The sequence below is a fragment of the Lonchura striata genome, chromosome 3 (assembly GCF_050655825.1).
Source record: "Lonchura striata isolate lonStrDom1 chromosome 3, ASM5065582v1, whole genome shotgun sequence".
Taxonomy (NCBI): domain Eukaryota; kingdom Metazoa; phylum Chordata; class Aves; order Passeriformes; family Estrildidae; genus Lonchura; species Lonchura striata.
In genome coordinates this window covers 95,022,121-95,046,330 of record NC_140705.1, presented here as the reverse complement: position 1 = coordinate 95,046,330, position 24,210 = coordinate 95,022,121, and the positions used below count along the sequence as shown (strand labels likewise).

General features: G+C 40.4%; 1 protein-coding gene across 1 annotated transcript in view; it reads left to right on the top strand.

Moving 5' to 3' along the window:
• The first annotated feature begins 488 nt into the window (after positions 1 to 488).
• Positions 489 to 24,210, top strand: part of MSH2 (mutS homolog 2) — a 46,354-nt gene continuing 22,632 nt past the window's right edge. The window contains exons 1-6 of the mRNA XM_021540177.3: positions 489 to 741; positions 2,793 to 2,947; positions 3,330 to 3,608; positions 3,924 to 4,070; positions 5,064 to 5,213; positions 8,003 to 8,136. Of these exons, the coding sequence (XP_021395852.1) occupies positions 522 to 741; positions 2,793 to 2,947; positions 3,330 to 3,608; positions 3,924 to 4,070; positions 5,064 to 5,213; positions 8,003 to 8,136 (1,085 nt within the window). The 5' untranslated portion in view covers positions 489 to 521. The remainder of the gene's footprint in view (positions 742 to 2,792; positions 2,948 to 3,329; positions 3,609 to 3,923; positions 4,071 to 5,063; positions 5,214 to 8,002; positions 8,137 to 24,210) is intronic.

Genomic DNA, 24,210 nt, shown 5'->3' with positions numbered 1-24,210 from the left:
ATCCATCCTGCTCTGGGAGTTGTCTTCAGTTGATGCCAGTTGGTTTGGGAGTCAGTTCTTGATTTCCTCCATTCCCAAGGCCGAATCCAACTCCTGCATCCTGTTTCCCACCTGTATTCTTGAAGAAACCCATTTGCTTCATACCACTATTCACATATACTTTTCCAATTATTTTCCCAAATTATTGATATAATTAAAATTTTGCTAGCACGAATCACATCCATTTATAACATGTGTTTTCCAGCCCAAGGGAGTCTGTAACTCCGCGATGAACGCAGCACTGAGCCCCGGCCACGCAGCACCGGCGGGACGGGCCGCGCCTGCGCGCTGCCGCACCGCGGGCGGCGCGGGATGGGGGCGGGCGTGACGCGCGGAGCGGGCGCCGCAGCGATTGGGCGGAGCGGGACGGGTCGGGCGTGACGCGAGGCGCGGACCGCGCGGCGATTGGGCGCCGCTGCTGGCGCGCCGGCGCGCGCGGCGTGCTTGGCGGGAGGCAGCGGCGGCGGTAGCGGCGGCACAAGATGGCGGTGGAGCCGCCGCGGGAGGCCGTGTGGCCCGAGGGCGCGGGCGCCGAGGCGGGCTTCGTGCGCGCCGTGCTCTCGCTGCCCGAGAAGCCCGACACCACCGTGCGCTTCTTCGAGCGCGGCGACTACTACACGGTGCACGGCGCGGACGCGCGGCTGGCGGCCCGCGAGCTGTTCCGCACCCGCGCCGTCATCCGCCAGCTGGCGGGGGCACCGGGTGGGTGCGCGGGGGAGCCCCGGGAGCGGGCGCTGAGGGAGGGACAGCGGCGGGAGCGGGGGCCCGCCTGCCCCGGCCTCGGAGGGAGCGGAGGAAGGAGGTGGCGGTGGTGGCCCTGGCAGCCCCCGGTGGCCCCTGGCAGCCCCCGGTGGCCCCGGGCAGCCCCCGGTAGCCCGTGGCAGCCCGGTTGCCAAGGCCGAGGCTCGGGCCCAGGGCGGCATTCAGCGCGGTGCCCGGGCTCAGGCCGGGCGGTGCTGCGGGTCCCTTTCCGCCCTCCCGGGGTGGATGGATGCGGGAAGGGAGATGCTGAGAGGTGTCCCTGTTCCCGTGTCCGCTCTGGTTCATCGAGGCCGGGAATCACTGAGTGATGTTCTTTACTTTCGAATGTTTCTGTGTGTTTGATAAGCTTTTCTCTTCTGTTCACCCCGTGTTGCTTTTCGTTTATCGCTTGGTATAAGGCAGGGCAGCTTGCAGATGTCAGGGGTAAGAGCACTAAGATAAATTATCTTGTCGGAGGGTACAAACCCTTAATGTCGAGGAGCACAGTGTTGCTGAGTTATTGGCTCAGATTTTGCAAAATATGAATCAAGGTTTTTTTGTGTGTGTGCAGCAGCATTAAAAACATGACATTCTCATATGCCTTTTCCTTTCTAATGGGGGTTGATGAGGTCATAGGTAAAGAAGAATATTTAAAAACCTCAGCTCTCCCCAAAGCTTGATGTGTCTTCCTGACTGGAGACATGCATCACTAGTATTGTTGTAGTCAATTTAGAAGTTATTTTGCAGGTGTAATCACATGACTACCAGCCCCAGTTTTAAACCCTCTAAAGCCTTCTCTACCACATTCAACTAAAAACATAAAATTGCAGATGTTGCTTTTAGGATGATTTCAAAGTACATACGAATGTCAGATGTTCCCCAGCCCCTGCTAGTGTATTGTCTCAACTGAAAAAATAAGAAAAATTGTGCTTTGTTGGGACATTTCTACACTGGGAAAGATAATATAATTATGTAGAATGAGGGTTTTTTTTACCCCTTTCAAAAAATCTTACTTGATGTTTGGGGAACGAAAATGAAAAAAATCTTACTTAAAATAAGCCCATAAGTTCCTATGGGTGTGAAAATTTACTGTTTAATGTTTTTGATGGAAAGGGAGGAAGAGCCTGAAATGTGACTAAGCCATGCTGCTGGAAGAGAGATGTGATTCTCCCTGTTGCTTGTGCTTGGTGTCTTATCTAACTCTGGTGTGTCTGACACCAGTCTGACACCACTTCCCAACTTGGCATAAAGCTGAATGTACTCACCTGAAATCCCCATTTGCTCAGCAGTGGAATTACCTTGTTCTGAGAGTAGGCTGCTGCTGGAGTTGGGGAGGCAGAAGTGGTATTGCTCCTCTGGGCAGCTACATGGAATTAAATTTGTTCAGCTGCATCATCTGCTTGCACATACAAGAGCAGAAGCAAAAAATTTGTCAATTAGGCACTTCCTAAGTTAGGTTTTAATGTAAACTGTTAATTTTTTTTATTATATATTGTTTTTACTGGCTAAATTATGATAAAAGGGAATGTCTTGGGACACGTGCTGTGTGAGTGTGAATAGGGTGGCAGTCTTTTCTGTGAACAGAAGCTGCTTGTCCTGGAAAGAAAAGATGTACAGCAGAAGAACCTGTAGCAGACTTCTAATCCTCATTAAATGAAAATGTGTGAAATATTAATCAGTAAAACAAGTCAAGAATATTGTCAGAGTGGAAGGGTGAGAGGAACATAGCCCTTTTTATATATTAATGTACTTGTTAAATTAAATTAGGAATTGAACATTTTTTTTATTTGGAGAGAGAGTATGCTTTCTTCATTATTATTAATCAGTTGAATGTTGTGGATTTGTATTGTTTCATGGATTCTACATGTTTGCTTCTTTGGTATTCAAGACAGTGTCTTCTGAAAGCTGTTCTTGGGGATTTTAATAATAAAAAATAAGAAAATAAGCTTTATGAAAAAATTCAGGTATCTCATAATTTTCCTCTTTTTTTTTTTTTTTTTTTTTTTTGGTAGGAACTGAGAAGCTTGAGAGTGTTGTGCTTAGTAAAATGAACTTTGAATCTTTTGTGAGGGACCTGCTTCTGGTTCGTCATTACAGAGTTGAAGTTTACAAGAACAAAGCAGGGAGCAAATCTGTCAAAGAAAATGACTGGTATTTAGCTTACAAGGTACAATTTTCAACCTTTCTTTATAGTTGTGAGCTCTTTCCTGCTTGGAGTTTTGGGATTTTAAGGGACCAATGATGAAAAATCACACCCGATTGTTATATTTTGGTTATATAGCTGTTATACAATATCACTGTCTTTTCTACTACTCTAAGGCTGAAAGAGCTTGCCCTGTGTCTTTGCCATAGGTTGGGAAATCAAGGAAACCTGAAGTGCTTTCCTCTGTGTAGGAGATATGTAAAATTCAAATGGTTAAAAACCAGAATAATTGTGTATTTTATATGAATGGACTGTTCAGTACTTCATTTAACCAGTTGTTATTTTGAAAGAAAGAAAGTGTGTGTGTACACTGCTTTTAAAAAAGCATTTCTCTTTTTCTAAGTAGGGTTCTCCAGGAAATCTTGCCCAGTTTGAAGAAGTTCTCTTTGCCAACAATGACATGTCCACAGCCATCGGGGTTGTGGGGGTGAAGCTCTCTGGTGCTGATGGGCAGAGAGTAGTAGGAGTGGGCTATGTCGACACTACGCTGAGAAAATTGAGTGTTTGTGAGTTCCCAGATAATGATCAGTTCTCCAACCTTGAAGCTCTACTGGTTCAACTGGGCCCGAAGGAGTGTGTGCTGCCAGGAGGAGAGACTGCTGGAGAGATGGGGAAACTCAGACAAGTAAGGGAGCCGCTGTGGCTGACAGACAAAACCTCTAAAAAGCTCAGTTTGTTTTAACCAGGCTCTGATTTGGGGAAAGACCAAGGAAAGACCAGTATCTAAATTCGAGGAATTTTTGATTTATGCATGCAAAATGTGTTGTTTATTGATTTATTTGCCCTTTAATCAACAAAAGTTCTAAAATCTTGTTTGACATTCCTCTCCCTGCACCCTAGAAGGAAATAAGTATAACTTCGGGGTTTGCTTCTATGTGGTCAACAACTGTCTCTTAAATATTGAAATTAATTGATAAATGTGTGTGTTTGTGAACAACAGGTCATTCAGAGGGGGGGAATCCTGATTACAGACAGGAAGAAGGCAGATTTCACAACAAAAGATACTGTTCAGGATCTCAATCGCTTGTTGAAATCGAAAAAGGAAGAGCAGCTGAACAGTGCAGCACTGCCAGAGATGGAAAAGCAGGTGAGCAGTGTTCAATGTGCTTCTTTCTAAAAAGTGAAGTGGTGTGTGCACCTGATGTGAGCTGATCTCCTCTGCATTCTTGCTGAAGTGTTCAGCAGTTCTGTTCAGCTTGGGTCTGTCAGAGCTGGGTACCAGGGCTCTTGGAAAAAATGGAGAAAACCATTCATTTATGGCTTTAAAGGAGAAACTCTAATAGGTAAGCAAATAGACTGCAGAAGTGGTGCCTCCTGTTCATAATTATCTAGCCTAAGGACTGAAATACAATACTCTGGTTATTTTGCATGATAGGAAAATTGGTATTTGAAAACAGAGTAATGTTTATGATAATATTTTTGGCTTAAGTATATGATTTAGTGCCTGCATGTTTGTTCTTAGCTGCAAACAAGAGGCAATTTGTTGAGATAAACAAGTTTTAAAATGTCCTTCATTGCTGATGTTCACTGCAGGTGTAAGGTTCGCAATTATGCTCCCTTAATGTGTCATTTTATAACAGATTAGAGTTGTTTGAAGTGTGTTGCAGCTGAACAAGTCAGTCACGCTGCTTCTTTTTTGTGCTGGCACTCAGCAGCGCTGTGCAGTGAGTCAGATCAGATGCTTGTTCTGGCTGAAAACTAACCCTGAAACCATGTCCTGAGATGATCCAGCATATCTCATTTATCTGCGCAGTATAACTTGTTTGTGTTCCCGAGCTGGAAACATCCTGATAACAGCTTTGGAAAGCTGGCAAGGTGTGCAGCTTCATTATGTTGATCAGATTATGCAGATGGCTCGTGTGCTGTTCTTGCACCTGCCTAGAAAGATGCTGCAGTGCTGTAGAATGTCCTATGGAAATGAAGTCTTGTCAAACAGGATGAGTCTCTCACAGCCCTGCCAAAATTGACATGGCTCAAAGTCTTCCCCAGCTGTAATTTTCTAGGTGCATTTATCAAATCCTCTTGGATTCATGAGTCTTTCTAACTAGAATGTGATGTGTTTTTTTTTAAACAACTTCAGGTTGCTGTTTCATCTTTGTCAGCTGTTATCAAGTTTTTGGAGTTGCTGTCAGATGAGTCTAATTTTGGACAGTTTGAACTGACTACGTTTGATCTTAGTCAATATATGGTTCTAGACAATGCAGCTGTTCAAGCCCTCAACCTTTTTCAGGTAAGAAATACTTGAGTTAGCAACTGGCTTACAATATACTTAATTACTTAGCTGCATACTAATGAGCCTGACTGCCCAACTGCAATTCCTCACATCCTGATTAATGGTGACTTCTACATTTTAGCTTTGTTCTAAGTTACTCTCCTGCAATGTGTGTTTTAAACATTTAGATACTCTTGCCACCTTTTTAGTTTTTGTTTCTTGTTGGTTTATGTCTTGGTTTAGACAGGTGTCTGTTGAGGAAGGCAGGAGCCTCCCCTGAAATGGAAAAAAAATATAGATGCCCTCCCTCTGAATTGTAAAAAATTTTAAATTAGGGTGGGCTCTCAGGCAAAAAATATGGGAGCAGGAATAACAGTTCTTTATTAGGAAAGAAAATAAAAAGATAAAATAAACAATGCAGTAAACTGACTGAGTCAGAATGCCTGTTAGACAGGGTGTTGGCTGCAGTCCAATTGGGAATTGTGGCTGCATTCCTCCTGGAGTGTCAGGTGTGGTTCTGTTGGAGCAGTGACCCTGTAGAAAGGGTACAGTCTTGCTCTGAAGATGCAGTGGGAGAGGCAGCTGTTCCTCTGGGAAATCCAGTGCAGGAAAACCATGCTGGTGTTCCAGAAACTCAAGATTATATCCAGGTAGGAATGCTTGGCTCCTCCCTCTGGGTGGAGCATCTTACAATGGGATGTTTCAGTTCTTATCAGTCATGCAGTGACACTCAATAGCCTGTTATCAGCAGATGTCTCCCCTGAGAGAGGACTGGTTGTGGAAGAGATAAGTAAAACTGCCCACTTAACAGAAGACAACTGCCATACGGATGGCAAATGGAATAATCTTTCAGTCTGTGACAGCTGATTTTAAATGTAGGAGAGAGAAGATCATCAAGGAGGTGGGAAGTGGCAACAGTAGTGCTGTCCTTGGGAAAAGAATACAAAACTGAGTTAGATGGTGTTAGTGGGACATGTAGCACATGGCAGGAGCAATGCCAGTGATGTCAGGAAGGGAGGGCTGGCAGTGAACAGGACAGCACTTGAGAACATCCTGAAAGCACCATGTCCTGTTAACTGTCATGTTTTGACGACAGTTTTACCTTTTTTACACACATTTTCTACAAATCCAGACAGGTTGACAGACTCCTTCATACCTCCTGCCAAATCTGTTTTTCTGCTTTGCCCATTTCTATAGTTAGAGGAAAATGTGGACTCAAAGTGATGTGTTGTATCAGCCTTTTTTCCTGTTTCCACATTAGTAAGCCCTGCTTAATGATCTTTATTAGGCTTGCTCCTAATCTTTCATTTCAGATTTATAAGAAGATATCACAGATTATGGCCCATGTTTAGTTTGAAAGAAATTCTGCAGGAAAACAGAGTATATATTCAGCATCTGAGCTGGTTAGCCCCTGAAGAGAGATGTTCTGATTTTTTAAAAATTTTTTTGTATTTCCTGCTGCTAAGCACCTCTCTAGGGAATGAAGCAAAAAGTACATTTCTTCTCAAGCTTTATGGAGGGTGTTCTAGGAAGTTCTGTTTTAGCTACATTCCTTTACAAGTCCTTGCAGGTATTACATGTTTTGTGATAGGAAATACACACCTGTGTCTTCAGAGCAGGTTTTTCCATGGAGCAGGAAGCTGCCTGTGTGGTAGGATGTGTGTGTGAAGGTTTTTGGACAGCAGTAAAGCAAAGTCAAATTATTTTGTAATTTGAGTTGCTCTGTGAGGTGTGTAGGTAAAGTTTTTACGGTGCAGCAGATGCAGTTGGTTTTATGGAATGTACTGTACCTTAAACATTGGCTGTGCTGAAGTAGGTGATTTGTGTATAATATATGTAGGTATTCTGTGGCACTTCCTTACGTTCAGAAGTTTTTAGTATATCATACTGCCCAGAACACTGAGAATAGGCCCATACACTTTAGATATTAGGTATTCCAGGGGCTGAATGTGTCAGTATTGCTTCTCATGGCATTCATTTCCTCTTGTTGTGACTCTAGTTCTACATACAGGAGCATCCAGACCTGAATGGTTACTTGCTGTTTTGGTTGCAGCTTTTCTTGTGTAGAGAGGGTTGAGATTTTAATTTCAAAGTCAAGAGTTGACACAAACTTGTTTGTTCAATATTAACAAAAAATTTTGCTTCGTAGCTGTTTGTGTGAAAACCAAACCACAACAAAAATGCCCAAAAGGCTGTCTGGAGTCCAGCTAGCATTAAACCTGAATTATGGGTAATGAACTATAATTTGAACAGAGCTAAATTTAGAGGTGTTTATGGCACTGCAGAGATGATCTGGGGAAGCTTGAGAGAATTCAAGTAACTGCTTTTCCCCATTGCCTGATTCTCTTGTGTTGTTCCCCCCCAGCAACCCCCAAAGTTCTCAAACCAAACCCTTGAACTTAAGTCCAGTTTCTTGCTGCGTTTTTGTGATGGACAGAACCCCTATTTTTTGACCTTAAGAAGAGCAAACTAGCAAATATGTAGATGTATTATCACTTTTGCTACTCAAAGTGCAAACTGACCCATGGCTAGCTACACTTTCAACTTTGCTGTTCAGTCAGGATTGGTTGCAAAATAGACAAACCCATTCCTTCCTTCCCATGTTACAGGGACCAAAATGTAAGTACTTTAATGCTGCACTGTTTCATTTACCATTTTTGGTGAGTGCCAAGTTGAATGGAAGAAAAACATGTTCTGTTCCTAAATAGTTGTATGTCATTCAGTGGGTGTTAGTAAACTTCAGTAACTAATTTTTTTTTCCTTTTTTTTTCCTTTTTTTTTCCTTTATATTTTTTTCTTCTTTCCAGAGTTCTGTAGAAAATGCAAATACTGCACAGTCTCTAGCTGGTTTACTGAATAAATGCAGAACCCCTCAAGGACAAAGATTAGTCAATCAGTGGATCAAGCAACCACTTATGGACAAGACCAGAATTGAAGAAAGGTAACAGTATTATGTGTTTAATAGACTTAAACATGTTAGTAACTATTTTATACAAGGCCCTTTCTCTTTAAGCACAGAATGCTCAACCAAGAAATATTAGTGGTTGGAGTCTTTTGTGTGCTACCCTGTAATGCAGTGCAGTTAGAGCAGAATGTATTTTTCCTTGAGATGCAAATTGACAGGTTACTGTTAAATTAAATGCCTTATACAATTATACATTTTAAAGAGGAGGTACAATATGTTTGGATGATCTGAATGATGCTGTGCTACAGGCTAAGGCAGTGCAGCAGCCACTCACTGACTTTGTTCACATGCAGATGCTCTGTCTATTTAATAGTATTTTGATGTTGCTTCAAGTTTACCAGTTAAAAAAAAAAAAAAATCAACAAAACACACCCAAATAATTAAGCAGTTGTGACGTCTTCCTGTTCCCAGAAGAAAGCTACTTCTGGTTACAGTAGGCCACTCTAATCATGCCTAGATACTGTGGGGGCTTTTACTTCCTTGCTCTTTGATCCTGTCCTCTGTCACAGTGTGGCTGCCCTGCCAGGAGGTAGCAGTATCGGTTGATAAGCCTTAGAGAATCTGGTAAATGTCTGCTGAGAATGCAGCGATTATTCTCAGTCCTTCAGAGAGGAAAACTGCAAGGGCTGTGTTCCTACTGTGTTTGTCTTGAGTATGTTCACTACACAAATACAGGTTACACAGTTTTTAAAACTAGTCCTATATATACACCCTTTAATAATCTAAACCCAAATTTCATGCAACGCTAGCAACCAGCACTATAAAACATGTATTAAAGTGTATCCTGACAAAGCAGAAGAGGCTGGAAAATTGAATTCAACTTTGATAGATTCTCTGAGGCTCATATTTCAGATAAGGCAGTGCAGATATGTCTGTATATGCTGTTGGGCACAGATCCCTACTTCCAAAAGAAGAAATCTTGGCTTGGACGTGCTGATATTTGAATAAGTTATGCAAAGAGTAGTTGTGGTATAAGTCCAGCTGGCAGCTAAGCACAGAGCTGTCTGCTCACCTCCCTGGAGGAATAGGGAGGAGAAGCAAAACCCAAAACACAGCATTGTACAGGCTACTGAGAAAAAGTAAACTCTGTGCCAGCCAAAATCAGGATGATCGTTTTCTCCTATATTTCTGGAGACTGAATTATTCTGCTTCTTTTCAGCAAGTTTTTTTGCTTTTCCTCATCATTTGGAGAATGGTGTGTAGTAACTTGATCAGAGCCCACTTAGAAATGTTGTTAATGTGACACTGAAATATTTGCTCCCAGGTTTATTTACAGCATGTGTTACAAAAGCTTTCATTGCTAGTTCTTGATTAAGTACCCGAGATCACTTGTCTGTCAGTTTTGGATCCTAAGATCTGAACCAAATTTAATTTTGTGATTGCTTTTAAAATTTTGAAAGTTAGAAGTCCCATCTTGTAATTTTCTTATGTCAAAGTAAACATTAGAAATTTTAACTTTTATGAGACATGTTTGCTTATTACTGTACATCAGAAATCTTCCAAGTTTGGAAGAGACAGTGTTTTCTTTATAAAACTGGGGTTGAGTTGTAGGCAGAAAATGTAACTTGACCTGTTTTGTTGAGTTACTATCAATTCTGTATTTTGTGTTGTGATTCTCTGTGGCTAATGCTGGCTGCATGTTGGAAGAGGTGTATTTAAAGGAGGAGGGGAGTAATTAAATGGAGTTAAGCTCTGTGAAGCTTGTAAAGGTCAGCATATTCAAGTGTTATGAATTTGAAAGAAGTCCACTGATAACCTCCTGTGTCTTGCCCAGCTGCAGAGACCTTGGAGCTGCAATTTGCTAGAAGTACTTTGCTTTAACCTCTACTAATGGGCACTGAAATACCATAGAGACACCTTGACACTTTATTCTGCCGCGTTCTGTCTGAATGCATCTTGCTTTCAAGTACTACTTGGATGAGCTCAATTCTCTGAGATAAAAGCAATGTAATTTACTTGTAAGTTTCATCCTCCCAAACTTTATGCTTTTCAAAGGGTGTAGGACTGTTCTTTTTTTAATCCCAAGGAACAAGTATGGTAAGATAAGCTGTTAGTGAGATGTACTGACAGATTTAAATATCTTTTGAAAGATATGCAGTTGCCAAGTTGTTTTCTGAGGACTTTACAGTATATTGTGGCTGTTTTAAGGATTGCAAGCCACAGTTTAGACCATAAGGTGGCTTGAGAAGGAAATACCTGGACTGCTGTTTCTTTATGTCTCCTTTGTCATCAAGGGGAGCTACTTGGAGTGTGCCATGTTGAAGGACCCCATTTAACACTAACCAGAGCAAAACTCCTCCAACCAAGCAGAACTGCCCAAGCTGGACTGATGTTCAGTGGCAGTTCTGAAGGAAGCCTCCTGCTTTGCTTATACAGGAGGTATTTGACTTAACTGTTGTTCCAGAGCATAAAATTGGTGTCTGAAAGTTTTATCTTTTTTTTTCACAAGTTAGACTGTTGTAACCCTCTGCTAAGACCTGCAGGTGGTGCAAGTAATCTTTTGGAGATAAAGGAATCCACTTCCCCCAGTGGTTTGTAATCTGCAGTGTGTTGTTAACATGTGTGGATAAATGGAACGCAGAGTTGAATCAGCAGTCCATATTAACTATTGAAACAGTAGCAGCACAAATTAAAGTACATGGTGCACATACTTCAGATAAAATGGTGTTTACTGACAGGAGCAACTCCTGATGAGAACTGAAAAACAGAGGCATCTGATAGCTGCCTGTCTTGTAAGACTTGGGGTTCTGCTAGTGTCTGTTTGGTTTTTCTTGATTAAAAAAAATAATTATCAGTCATAAGTATACACAATACAGCCCTACTTCTCCTCTGTGGTATGTTCAGAAGGCAAGTACATGAGGTTCTTGCTCCTTGTCTCATAGTCAGCATATTTGAAATTAAAATAGAGTCACAGAAGCCAGCATGTGCAAATACAAATATTAATTGCATAACCAAATTGACTGCAATACAGCAGGCAGCTTCAGTATGTCATGTTTATTGTCCAGTCTGAGGAATGTGGCACAGTGCAAAATAGTGCTTGTTCTGTTGTGTCCTGAGAAGAGAGTTCATGCTGAATATATTTAACTTTTCTTTTGTATTTGGGATAAACTCTATTTGACATTTATACACATAAATAAAAGATTCCAAATCAGCTTTTAAATACTTTATATATACTGTGGTTGTACCTGTGTCCATGGAAAAGGTGCAGTGGTCTCAGAGGAGTTAAAGGTTGTACTCAAACATCACTTGCTCTGATCCCAGCCTATTTTGAGCTTTCTTCCTGTCTTTCTAAATATCATGCTGCATGGAGGCCACATGGTAGAAACAAATCCTGTCTCTGGCAGAGTCAGGAAGCTCGAGGTGAATAAATGGCTAGAAGGGTAAAACTTCCAAGTTTGTAGAACATTTTCATGCATCATGATTATTTAATTAGCAGTTTTTTTAAAAATAAAGAAAACCCAACCCTAACTTGCTGCCTTGAGACAAGAAGAAACATAATCTAAGGCCCTGGCTCTCTTGGAGCACCTTGGGTGAGGCATGAGGATGGTCAAACTCTGGATTGTGTGCTCAGAGAGGTGGAGGGATCTCTGTTCTTGCTCAGTGTTTGACTGAAGTTAGCCTTGTTTTGAGCAATGGCTGTAACCAGAGGCCTGCAGTTCCATTGGGAATTGTTCTGCTGTTAAGGTTTCACTACTTTCGTGTTCTTTTTTAACCTGCAAAGCATTGCAGATAGTCTTTGTTGCTTTTGTCATTGTGGTTAGCAGCTCTGCAAAGACCTGCAGCTTTCCTTTACAGGTCAGAACCTCTCCAGAGCCACAGACTGAGCCCAGGCAGCTGCATTAGCAGTGGGTGGTGGCCTGTGTTGTCATTAAGGGAGGGGAAGATGTCACCAGCTTGGAGATTTGTCTAAATGACCTCTTTAAAATGCATTTTAGGCACTGGGAGTGCTCCTAATGCCTGTAGGGAAGCTTCTGAAATACAGATTGAATCTGAACAGAATTGAAGACAGAAATGTGATTTCTTATTGTCATGGAGATCATGGTGCAATAAACATTTCCCATAAAAGAAGTTGTCATTCCAGTGACATGAAAATGGTGTTGGCTTCCAGTAAGCCTCTGGAAATGTTAGGAAAATGTCACCTTTGTCATTCCAAAAGTTACCATCACTCAGTTCCCTAGAGGAATATTTGGAGCTTGAAGTCCTCAATGCTTCTTCTTTAACCCTCTTCACCTATGTTTACTGTTTTCAAAGCTACTAATTTACCTCTCTTTTCTTTTGGGTTTACTTCTAAAACTGAGGTTGCCATTGAGTGCTGTCTAGAGACATTAAACAGGAGCTCTACTAGTCAAGCACACATCACACAGGCCATGTCTCTAGGAAGGAATGGCCATCAAAATCCCAGGCTCTCAAAACCTATCCAAAGGCTTAGATTGTTGTGTTGCAGAAAGACTTATTTTTAGTTTTCTTGTCTGAGGAGTTGAAAAAAAGACTCCTTTCATGACACCTTCAGGTGTGGGAAACACATTGTTGGTGTTTGTGTCCAGATCATTTGTCTTCTGAGTCAGAGATCAGCAATCAGTGTTGCAGATCTGTAAATTACAGGTGGCATTGAGTGGTGCAGCACTGGAGCAGGTAGTCATAGTATCTCCTAGTTGGTACTTCCAGCTCACCCACTTCTTCCACACAAGTCCTCACTTGGTGCAAAATAAATAGAAGGATTAAGCTTTTAGTAATTTCTTTTGTCTCTGTATTTTGAGGCTCAACAGAAATAAAAATTCAACTAAAATTTGATTGAAATGTCAGATTGGTTTTCAGACTTGTAAGACATGATGAAACTGCTATTTATTTAAGGAAATGTGAATCTGTAGCTGCCACACTGTTCTTTGGCTCTCATCCTGCCAAAAGGAGGTGGATGGCATTTTCTGCCATAGTTAAATTTTGATTAGAATCTGTGTTTAAGTATTCAGGACTGTATGGAAACTTAATATGCACAGGTGCAAAGCTCTGAGGTTTGTAACAGTGTCCTTGGTAGTCACTGTTTTGAACACTGGATACAGGAATATGGTGTGTTCTCTGTGAAAGAACAGGAACCACATTATTGTTTCTGCTTTGTTTAATTTATGTCCAAGAACATTAGAAAGGTGGCATGTTAGGACACTGCAATGGAAGCTCTTGGCAAGAAAATTTTGTCTTGACGTGTAATTTAATTTCATTTATCATGTATGATGATTGTAGGAGTCTTTAATGTTTGTTGACATACAGTTTTGAGTTTCTTCTGTACAGAATAAATGCAAATGAAGAAATATTTGTTTTTCAACAGCTAAGAAATAGAACTTGTTCAGTATGCTCTTAGTTTGCGCAAGCTCAAAGAAATGCACAGGTTAGCAATTTAAAAGGGTATTAATGTTCATGGAGTAGTGTAATAAATGTAACCTCTTAATTTTAATAATGTATGGAAACTTGTAAGGAATAAAGCACAAAAAAATAATAATGAAAATAACTTTTCCTCAGCTGACTCTAGTCTTTGAAGACCATGCAGTAATACGGTTTATCACTGGATCCCAAAATGCCATATTTAATTAAAAAGCGAGACTGGCAGAAAACCTCCATGGCTTAAGGCATTAAGCTGGGAAACAGCCTTTGCTGCTTTCCATCTTGGGTTTCTCTGGCAGGTTTTGGGTGGAGCATTAACTATTTGGGTTTAATGAAGGTGCCCATGACTGGGTAGTATTTGGTGAGTCCTTGCTCCATCCTCTTAGTTTTTCTTTGTTACCAAATGGAGGTTTATTAGGAATTCCTAAAAGATGGGCAGTTGTTGTTTTGTCTCAAATCCTAAATACTGTGTTGTTCTTGCCTTTATTCAAAGTAGGTTCTTTTTGCCTTCATGTCGTTATCACTTGCTCACACTCTCTGTGCTGTATGTAGGGTTTCTTTGGTCTTCAGGATTTAGTGTGAAAGTTTTTCACTTGTTTTTGACTCTTGTGCACCATGCAGCAGCCTGTAGCCCTGAGCTATTTCATGGATGGCTCACACTTAAAATCACTTTAAATCAAAGGGTTCAGTCATGCTTCCCTAACTGTGGACTGCCACCTGTTCCCTTGTACTTGGCACTGGTACTCCTGTAGCTGACTCGTTCATCTTTTGATGGAGATATTATCATGCTTAAACAACCAAAGTGTCATGTTGGATAGTAAATAATCCAGCAAAACTCGGCAGTTGCCAAAAGGGGTATTCCATACCTCCTGCTTCCTTTTTTTTTTTTTTTTTTTTTTGGTCTCATAGCTAAAGATCAGTTTGATTTGGCTTGTTCACCTGATGAAAACTAGTCCATGAAAAAGTGAGGAAAGTTAATCCTTTTGCTCCTCTGCAGCTGGTCCATGAGCTGCTATTACTATGAGCATCCTAAGTGCAGGTCAACAAATACCAGAAGCCAGGATTTGTTCAGATTTCATCATCTGACTTGAGTTTGCTTTCTGCTGGTACTTTGGCAGTTTGAGATTATGCCAGTTGATTTATGTTGTGAGTTAGATTGCCAAACTTGCTGCAGGAGGATAGAATGGATATCTGCCGATCTTGGATTGGAATAGTGAGTCTGTGAAATGGAGCCGTGCACTACCATTGCTCAGTAAACTTGCTGCTTTCCTGATAAATTGCTGTGAATATGCTATTAGAATATTTTTGGCTCCTACAGAAAACAGACTGTGAAAATGTTATGAAAAAGACTATATGTATGGAAATAAATATTGGGAAGACAAAAAATTTGTCTCTAACCAAGATTTTAGGAGATACATCTTGTTTTATGAGCTATCCTCATATCACTTTTGTGTGTACAGTTCCTTGAGGGTAAGAGGCTGCTTAGTCCAGCAAGATTGCAATGGGGTTTGAGGTGGGAAAGGATTTGCTGTGTTGAATATTCAAAATTCAACTTTGTTGGTAGATACTCTGGTTTCCTTCTATAAACATGCATGTTTAAAAGTTGGGAACACTTGTTTATCATTCTGCGAAGTAGTGTGTTACTATAACGTGAGAATTTCCCCTTTTTATGCTAGTTCCTCTTCAGGTGAACTGTTTAATTCATTAGGGGTAATAATTTTGTTATTCCTGAACTGTGAAAGAGGAGGGGAGTAGGATCAAATCTAAATAGGGCTGTTAAATAAAACTGGGTTGAGTGGCAGCTCTTGGTAGTAATTAAAAAGTACAATTAGAAAGTACTTTGTTCTTATTTGGCAAATACAGCTTTTGGGAAAAAGAAGTAATGGTTTGTTTTCATTGTCTATCAGTAGGATAGTGACTGGTACTATATGTAACACACCCAGGCCGAGGAATGGGAAATAAAAGACACCTGGTTCTGGTTTGAAGTGTGACTGGGGTGATTGTGTAGGTGTAATTTGGATGAACAGGTGTATAAAGTTTCTTCAGCATCTAGACACGGGAGCAACACTTCTTGTTTTAAACGTTCTGATATTTTCAGGACCCGAGTTCTGTAGAGCCAGGGCTGGTCTGCCATGGGAATGTGGAGTAGTCCCAGGTGAACCCTCAGCAGGAGGTGGTGACAGGGAGATGTCCCCGTGGCCCTGCTGTAGGTGGCCTTCAGCCTCACTTGGAGAGAAGCAGTGGGAGCCCTGGCAAGCTCTGGTCACCTCCTGCCTGCAGAAATGCTCCTGCAGGCTCCCCCCTGTACTCTGCAGCGCAGCTCACAGCTGCCCTGCAGCTCCTGGCCATGTGCAGGGTGGTGTCAACAGGGAGAGCTGCCAGCCTTGCCTTGCAGGTGGAGGAAAGATAATTCCCTCCCTTCTGCCCCCTCCCTTCTGCCCCCTCCCTTCTGTCCACTCTCTTCTCCCCCCTCTCTTCCCCCCTCTCCCTTCTTCTCCCTCTCTTCCTGCATCACAGTCCTGCACTTGCTCCTCAGTTCTGGCTCCAGGAGGCCAAGCAGAGCTCTGCTGCTGTGGTGCTGCTTTATTTGCATGTTCTTCAGCATGATGCCAGGCACTCGCTTCCCTCAGGGTCTAAAAATATTGCTGTTGCAGCAGTCTGCTTCAGGAGCAAAGACTTAATTGCATCAAGTGGTACTTTGCTGACAAGAATTAAGACCAAATATTTTATTTGTCAGCTGAAGAATTGTCTCTACTTTGCTTGATCTGCTGAGACTGGAAAGTTCATAAGCACTTGTGCAAAAATAATGAATTATTGGTGACATCAGACTTGGATAAGTATCTTGTGAGGAAAAAAATCCTGTGTTATTTTAACTGCTTTTCCTGATAATTCTGGTTTATTTTTTATTCTGATCTTACTGTCTTGCCTCATAGTCAATACATGTGTCTTTTTTGTCAATATATGCCATAGCTTTCAATGCTTGATTTTTGTAAAAAATTTTTCATGCTTGGTTTTTATAAAAAATAGTTACTTTGTGCCTGGTCCCCCTGATAGAATTCCAGGGCTTTAATTTGCTCTCTGGCCTTTGACATAATACTCAAATAGTATATTCAGAAATTTGTGTAGAGTGGCAAAGAATCTGTTGCTTCCCTGTTCCATATTAATTTTATGTTATATAAATATAACTGATATAGAGGACTGTGAACTCTGTTTGGTTGGAAGACTGCATTTATTTGAATTACAAGTTCTCTGAAAATGGACTGCCCTGAACTTAGAAATACCCATTATTGTTATCATGGTAGGATGATTTAGGGACTAATTAGGGAAGCTAGAAAAGGCATGAAACTGATATTTGACTGTGGCTTTCTTACTTTGCTTAATATTAGAAGTTCAACAGCAGGGAGCCTGATCTGTGCAGCTGCTTAGTAGCACACTGCGTACCCAGAGCTCTGGAAAGTGTGTGCAGTTTGATTTCTGTGGCTCTCCTAGGGTCTAAAGCTGCTCTTCAAACCTTGCACTCCATATTACAAGGGATTATACTTCAGCAGAGCTGTGAAAAATAGGATATTCACGGTCTCTTCAAGTTACATTTAAGATTAAAGGAGAACAGGAGAGGGTTCTGAAGAGCTGCACTGTTACAATGGGTGGAGGGCAGTTGTTAGTGCTCAGTGCATTCTGAGAGCTTCAGGTCCCTGCCTGCAGGTAGATCCCTTGGCTTAGTTCTTGGAAAACCTGATGGAGAGAGTGTGGCAGGCAGAAGAGCAGTGGGTAGCAGCCCCACCTCACACTTCTGGTGGCAGTGCTGCTTTCTGCCAGCTTGGAAGTGTTGCTGGGCCTTGAGGGCATAATTTCCTAGCCACTTTTGGCCAACATCAGGACACAGCTGGGCTTGTCCCCAGCTGGCAGGGCCACCCCGGGGTGAGGTGGTTGAGGGAAGCCAGGGGTGAAAAGCAAACCCAGCCACAGCAATGAAGATGTGTGTTTGAGGAGGGGGCTGCCCCTCACATGAAACAGTAATGCACTTCAAATTCTGAACTGAGGAAGAATATACACTGTTTGACTTCTTCACTATCATCTTCAATGTTTCTTTTGTAAGCAACTATCTTTTAGTTTAGCTTTTTGGGGGTGTTTAGGTTGTGACAATGATTTTCAGGGAGGGAAGCTGTGAGGTAATTTGATAGTACAGAAACATTCAGAAACTGAGGAAACAAAACCAGCTTTGTGCTCACATGGCAGGAGGAAACAATGACAAGGTTGCACGGTTTGGGCAAGGGCAGGTGGGAAAGGTTTTGAGCCATTTAGCTTGGAGGGGAGTCCCTGTGAAGGTGCAGGCTGCTCTTTTTTTGGCAGATAGTAGGAAGAAGTCTGGGTGTCTTGGAATTGGCTGGGTTGTCTGCTTCTGAATTATAGGCCCTTGTGTGTCCATGCAAATTTGGGAGAGCTGGAGGAGAGCTTGCTCAGGTGAACAGCTTGTGATACTCAGATGTTGCCCTGATTTTTAAAAGTGTTAAGTTTTCTTTTACAGTTCTTTTGAAAGTTTTAAAGTTCTCATAAAACTTCTTCAGCCTTCTGATCTATTTACATATTTCTACTGGAGTTCTCATACACTGTTCATGTAAATAACAATTGTTTTGCATTCTTCTTTGTGAGAGAACTGATGGACTGTTGGTTTGACCAGTGTGGTTGGAGAGGTGGTAATTCCATCCTCCAATCCATGGTCACCTCTGGAATTCTATAAATACCAGATGCTCAAATAAAACACTCTCTTTTTAAGCCTCTAAACTTACCAAGCGTTTGTGTACTTACTTTGTGTCCCAATAGTGACACTCAGACACAAGATTTTGGAGTCTGAGTGATACTGTATTTCCAAATTGGTACAATTTCATTAAAACAGCAGTAAGATTTTGACCCTTGGCTTGGGATATTCTGTCTCAAATGTAAGAAGTGCTGGAGAGGTGTGTGTACAACTCATCCAGAAAGCAACATTCTGAGTTCTTGGTGAATCAAAAACCTGGATTCAGATCTAGTGTGTTCAGAGCACTAGAAGAACTTGTGCCTGTGGTGGGGGCCTTCCCAGCCTATTCCTGTGGCTTGAGTAAATATTGCCATCAGCTGGAGCTGCCAGAAACCAGAGCAACTTCTGGCTGTGCAAAATCTCCAGTATGAGCTGAGTGGGTCCTGAGATCAGTGATCCTAAGCCTATGATGTATGACTAAAATAAAATGGCTTTTGATGGTATTAGTCTCTCTAAAGCTGCTGGTTCTTTATTCCTCAGGGTTTGTGTTACATTTATTTCTAATTGTTTGCAAAAGCTGCTGTAGTTTCATAAAAAAAGTCTTCGGTGCATAACTAAGCACTTTCAAAAGCATGCGTGGGTTGCCTAGCTATTTTGCATTGTTATTTCTTTGTGCTTGTCTGAGAAATTTTAGATGTTATTTTTTAAATGCATGCAACAGCTCTGATTGTCTGAGGCAAAATGACCTGGGATGGTCAATGTGATTTTTATGCTGCTGTGTGCTGAATTACTAAAGTAATTTTTAGTTACCAGGGTTCAGATTTCTGATTTAGGCTCCCATGTGCTGATCTTAGGTGTCTGCTTTAATACTTCAAAGGCTGTAAAGCATACTGAAGTTCTTTGGCATGAAAAGAGCTGTGTAAATTTAAGGTCTCTACTGCTTACCTGAGGCAGCAAACTGGATTATGGCTGATTTTTGGGAGAGAAACGATTGTCTAGGGAACAACTTGGTTATCAGGAAAAGTTTATAAAGGGAGCTTAGGGGACAGTGCCTTGCTTATTTCTGGTTGGAAAAAGAATTCTGGTTGGAAAAAAATAAATGGAAGTATTTATCTGTTACAGGAACTTGCTGTAGTCTGGGCTTCCTCCAGGATGTTAAAATACTGGGTGCCTTGTGCAAAAAAACAAAAAAAAGCCCAATTAGAACAGGTAAGGCGGTGGGTATCATTTTACATGTCTAAGGGTTAAGCACGTCCAGGGAAGATTTGCTTTGGCCACATTGGATTAAGAAGAGATCTGAGATCGAAAGAAACCTAAGGGAAACAAAATAATGTTATGTGAGGTATTTTTCCACTTTCATTTGTATGAAGAAAACATGAAATTAAACTGATGCAGCTGTGCACATTCTGAAACTTGTGCTGAGATCAAAGTCTCAGTATATTTTAAAGCAGTCTTTAATATGCTGCTTTTGTAAGTGGTATTTCTTGATTAAAATTCTACATAATCAAGTAGAACAGTTGGACAGGAAAGCTGGTCTTAATCTGCAGTAAAAAAAAATCATTTAGCAGGCAGAGAATATAAATATATTCTCTTCAGAAGTCTCACCTGTTGGATAGTCAGGGGAGTGACAAACTTTTAAGGTCTTCTTAAAATAAGTCAGCTTCTCCTGTAAGAGAGGGCATTCTTAGTTTATTTCAATGTTAACACTTTTTTCCTTGTGTTATGTGGGATTTTTAGTTAGTACAATTTTTTCTGAAAACATCTATGAGTAACTGGGATTTGAAGTCACTACCCTGAAGTAATAACTAAATATATATTACTTATTAAATATGTATTAGTGATTGTGAAAAATACATATGTTATGATTGGCTTTTCGCAGCTATTACAATGAATATTATATGTGTAATGTTAGAAAGTTATGCTGTATCAATTTTTTTAAGTAGTGTGTTAAATATAGTTTTAGGTTTAACATAATGTTAAAATAGAGATTATGTATGCAGGGGGAGTTTGGTTTTATTTTTTAAAGAATGAAATAGTCACTTCAAAGAACACATAAATCTTCTAAAAGAGAAGAATTTATAGCTTCTTATCAGAAGAAACTAATTTCTTCAAGCTTTACTCAGACTCAAAGACGCCATAAAAATAAAAAAAAACAATGGACATACAACAGAGTTTCTTATTTTAAATAAAATGTATACATAACCATAAAAGATATATGAATATACAACAAGTATATTGTTTTAAGGGTAATTCCTTTGTTCACAAAACATATTTTTCATAAGTTAGTATCCAAAAGCATCCAGATGTCCATAGTGCTTTACTTTTTATTGTCTTATAATTGTCCTAACTCTAAACCTTATTACTCTAATTATATTACTATTTTTATAACCATTTTATTATTATTAAACTTTTAAAATTTTTAAAAAATAAGTACTTAGCATTTTTCACAGTGATTACATATGGATCCCAGTTTAATGAAATTACAAAAAAAACCCTCAGAGTCCTTTTTTTGAGCAGAGGTGCTTGAGGGGAGTGTTTTTTTTCCTGCATGGACAGGGAGGTGCAGAGCTGTCCAGGATTTTGTAGGATGTTGGTAGAGGAGAGATGAAAACTCCAGATGCTTTATAACTAATCTTATTGCACACTGGTTTGTTGGGTTTTTGTTTGGTGTGTTTGTTTGTTTGTGGGTTTTTGTTTGGTTTCTGTTGTGGTTTTGTTTGTTTGTTTTGATTTGTTTGTTTTGTTTTTTGTTTTTTTTTTGGTGCTGGTAAATCTTGCTCAGGCATTATAAATATTCTGTTCCTTCTAACTGTGACCTTTTATTTTAGTTTGTTAGTTTAGTTATTATTTCTACACACAGAATTCTTTTCTTTCTTCATAAAAACCTATCTAGAAATCTGGCATGGTTAATGTTTTCTATTAACTTAAACTTTGATATTTAGCTGTATAAGAACCTAGAAATAGAATTAAACCCTCCTGACAATGTCTGTGTTGAGGCACCTTAAAATGGTGATAAAAAATGCTGCACAGGTGTAGCAAGGGAAGGAGCAATCTCTTCTGGTGTCAGATGTGATGCAGGCATCAGTGGAAGGGAAGCAGTGTGTGAAGGCTCAGGAAAGTGTGTGATATATATTAGGTTGAAAAAAAACAGATTTTTGTTATCTTTTTCTGTGTGTGTGTGCATGGTACATTGGCCTTTTGTCGGAAGCTGGTTCAAGAGATGCCTCTTATTAACAGCAAAACCGAGGAGAAGATGGAATGTTTTGAGTTGGATTCTGGAATATGCAGCAGAAACTTGGAGATGAATGGTTTTTTTCCTCTCTCTGTCTCCCAGACCACACTAAGCCTAATGATACTTGTTAGAGCACAGAATTCAAAGCTGGTAAACGGCCATGGTTGTGCTTAGCAGGAAAAAAAGGTGGTTGCTGTTTCCAAATTAAAGCACTGGTGATGCAAATAAAAGCACTAGTGATGCTTTTCAGTTACATTAGCTGCAGTCTTGCTAGGTGGTTTTGCAAATTTAAATAACTGTCTTGAAAGAGAGATTTCCTTTATGTTCTAGTGTGGTTTCACTACTTATAATTGTTTCTGTTATCTTGACTCTGCTGCCTTAGATCTGTGGTGGAAAGGTTTGCCCTATTTTCCTTTCCTTTTGTCTGTGTGGCAGAAATGAGTTATCTAGTCTTGTCAGCTCTTGTTTGGTTACACTTTCTCAGATTTTTAAAATTTGTTTAATTTTGTATTTCCTTCCCCCCCCACCCCCCCCAGTTGAACGTTATATTAAAAACAACCTGTCATTTGATTTCATCGTTACTTGTGAGCATTATTCATGGCTAATGGTTTTCTATTCAGCAACCGTGTATGTATTCTTACCAACAGGAAATGGTTATGCAAAATGTGGCATGAACACAAACCTGTCAGATGTATCTTTGTGGTTGGCAAATGTAGGGGGGAAGATAGAACACTACCAGAAAGGTCAAGAAATGTTAGTCTAATTATCATGGTTTTGGCAGAGGAAGATAGTTTGTGCTGATCTGAGAACTCTTTGAACTTGTCATTGTGGACAAAAGAGGAGGGGAAAAAAATAAGTTAGAGCTTTCAAAATGCCTTTGACAGGTCTTATCCAAGAGGCTGTTGAACAAACTGAGGGAGTCATGGGATGAAAGCGAAGGGTTTGTTTGTGCAAAGGGCAAAAACGGGGGAAAAAAATCTAGATCTAGAAGCTGGGCTTGAGATGTTATTGAATGACTTACAGCAGCTGTGCAGAATTTAGGAAGTTTTCAGAAGTGATTCTGTGCATATATCTGTATGCTAGGATTACTGATTTTCTAAGGACCTCTTTGAAAAGAATCTAAGCTCTCTGACTTTAAACATAAGCCATGAGAGGGCAAGATAGCATCTGATGTTGATGTTCAACTAGAATTTTGCACATTCTTGCATGTGCGAAATTGGTCATCAAAATGAGAAAAATAGTTTTCATATGTGAAGTTTCAAACTTGAAATCATGGAGTAGTCAGTAGTTTAATCAGGTTGGGTAAAGTGAACACAGAAAACTTGTTTCCTGCTGCAGGCAGGAATAGTATTTCTCCGGATTAAAATTCACTTTTGATACTGGATAAACATTCCAAATGTTTCTTCCTGGTGCTTTTTTAAAGTGAAGAAATACTGGGATTTTTTAAAGTGAAGTAAGGTCCTTTTAAACAAGAAATTAATGCAGTTTCCCTCATAGTAAACCTTGAAGGTATTTGCAACTAGTTCCTCTTTACGGGTTGATGGTGTGGTGGTATTTTGATAATGGAGAAATAATAAATAAGTTTATAAATCTGGCATCATACCTGGGAAGTGAGAGGACATCACATCAGGATAGTACAACCTCTTGTGTGTTTGCCATGACTATAACTGCTGAACACCAGGGAAGGTAACAGTAGGAATACATGGGTATGCTAAATGGAGAAGTTTATAATAAATCCTGCTTTGTTTTTGCCAAAGGAATTGTTTCCAGATTACAGGACTAAAAATGACCGAGCTGCTTGGTTCCTGTGGTGAGGTTCATGTTGGCAGGTTGGTTCCTTCTCTAAACCCTTAGGGGGAAGGAGCACATCTGGTTAGTGAGCTCGTATTTAGGCTGTTAAACAGTTTTATCAGGTGTCTTTAGTTTCATTTAGTTCTTATTGCTTTTTTTCCCCTCAATATTTAAACAATATCTGGTCTTTAAATCTGTGTTTGGTCACTGGTTGCTGCTGGCACTTCTGAGAGAAGAGTTTGTGATGTGAGCCCTAAGTGAGGTGTGCTGGGTAAGTTGAAGGGCTTTGTGATAAACATGGCACTGTATCTGCTGTGAAGAGATCTTGTATTCTTGTTATTCCTCCAAACCGTTTGACAGAAATCTGAAAGCTAGAAATCGTGCTCAGAAACACCAACAGGGATAAGAATGGAAAATTGCTTGGCTTTTATGATGTTTCTCATAAAAGTCTTGTTCTGTGTTCTTGAAGTTGGTATCTTCAGTATTTTCCTCTCTATTTCTGACAAGTTCTGTGTACATGCTGGAACTTTAATGTTTCTTTTGGAAGTAAAGCACCCTTATGTGTCACTAATGTCAATCTCTCAAATTATGTATTAAGACTGTAGTTGAATGGATAAATGTAGAGAAAGGATCCTTCTCTCATCTTTTTCATTGATTTTTTTGGGGTATAATACAGAAAATTCACTGGAGTGTGGGGGTAGAATACTTTTTGAAACAGAGGGATTTTTTTGTAGACAGAAATGTACCACTACCTGTCCAGGGCTGTCTACCTCTTGTGTTGCTTTAGCCAAAGCCTTTGTTTCCTGTCTTTGCTAATTACCTGGGGCTGTGGACCGTGTTAACCCCTGTGTAGTGTTGCCAGTGTCTGGCACTCTGCACAGCACTGCAGTGTGTAACGTGGAGATTTCTGCTGTCAGAA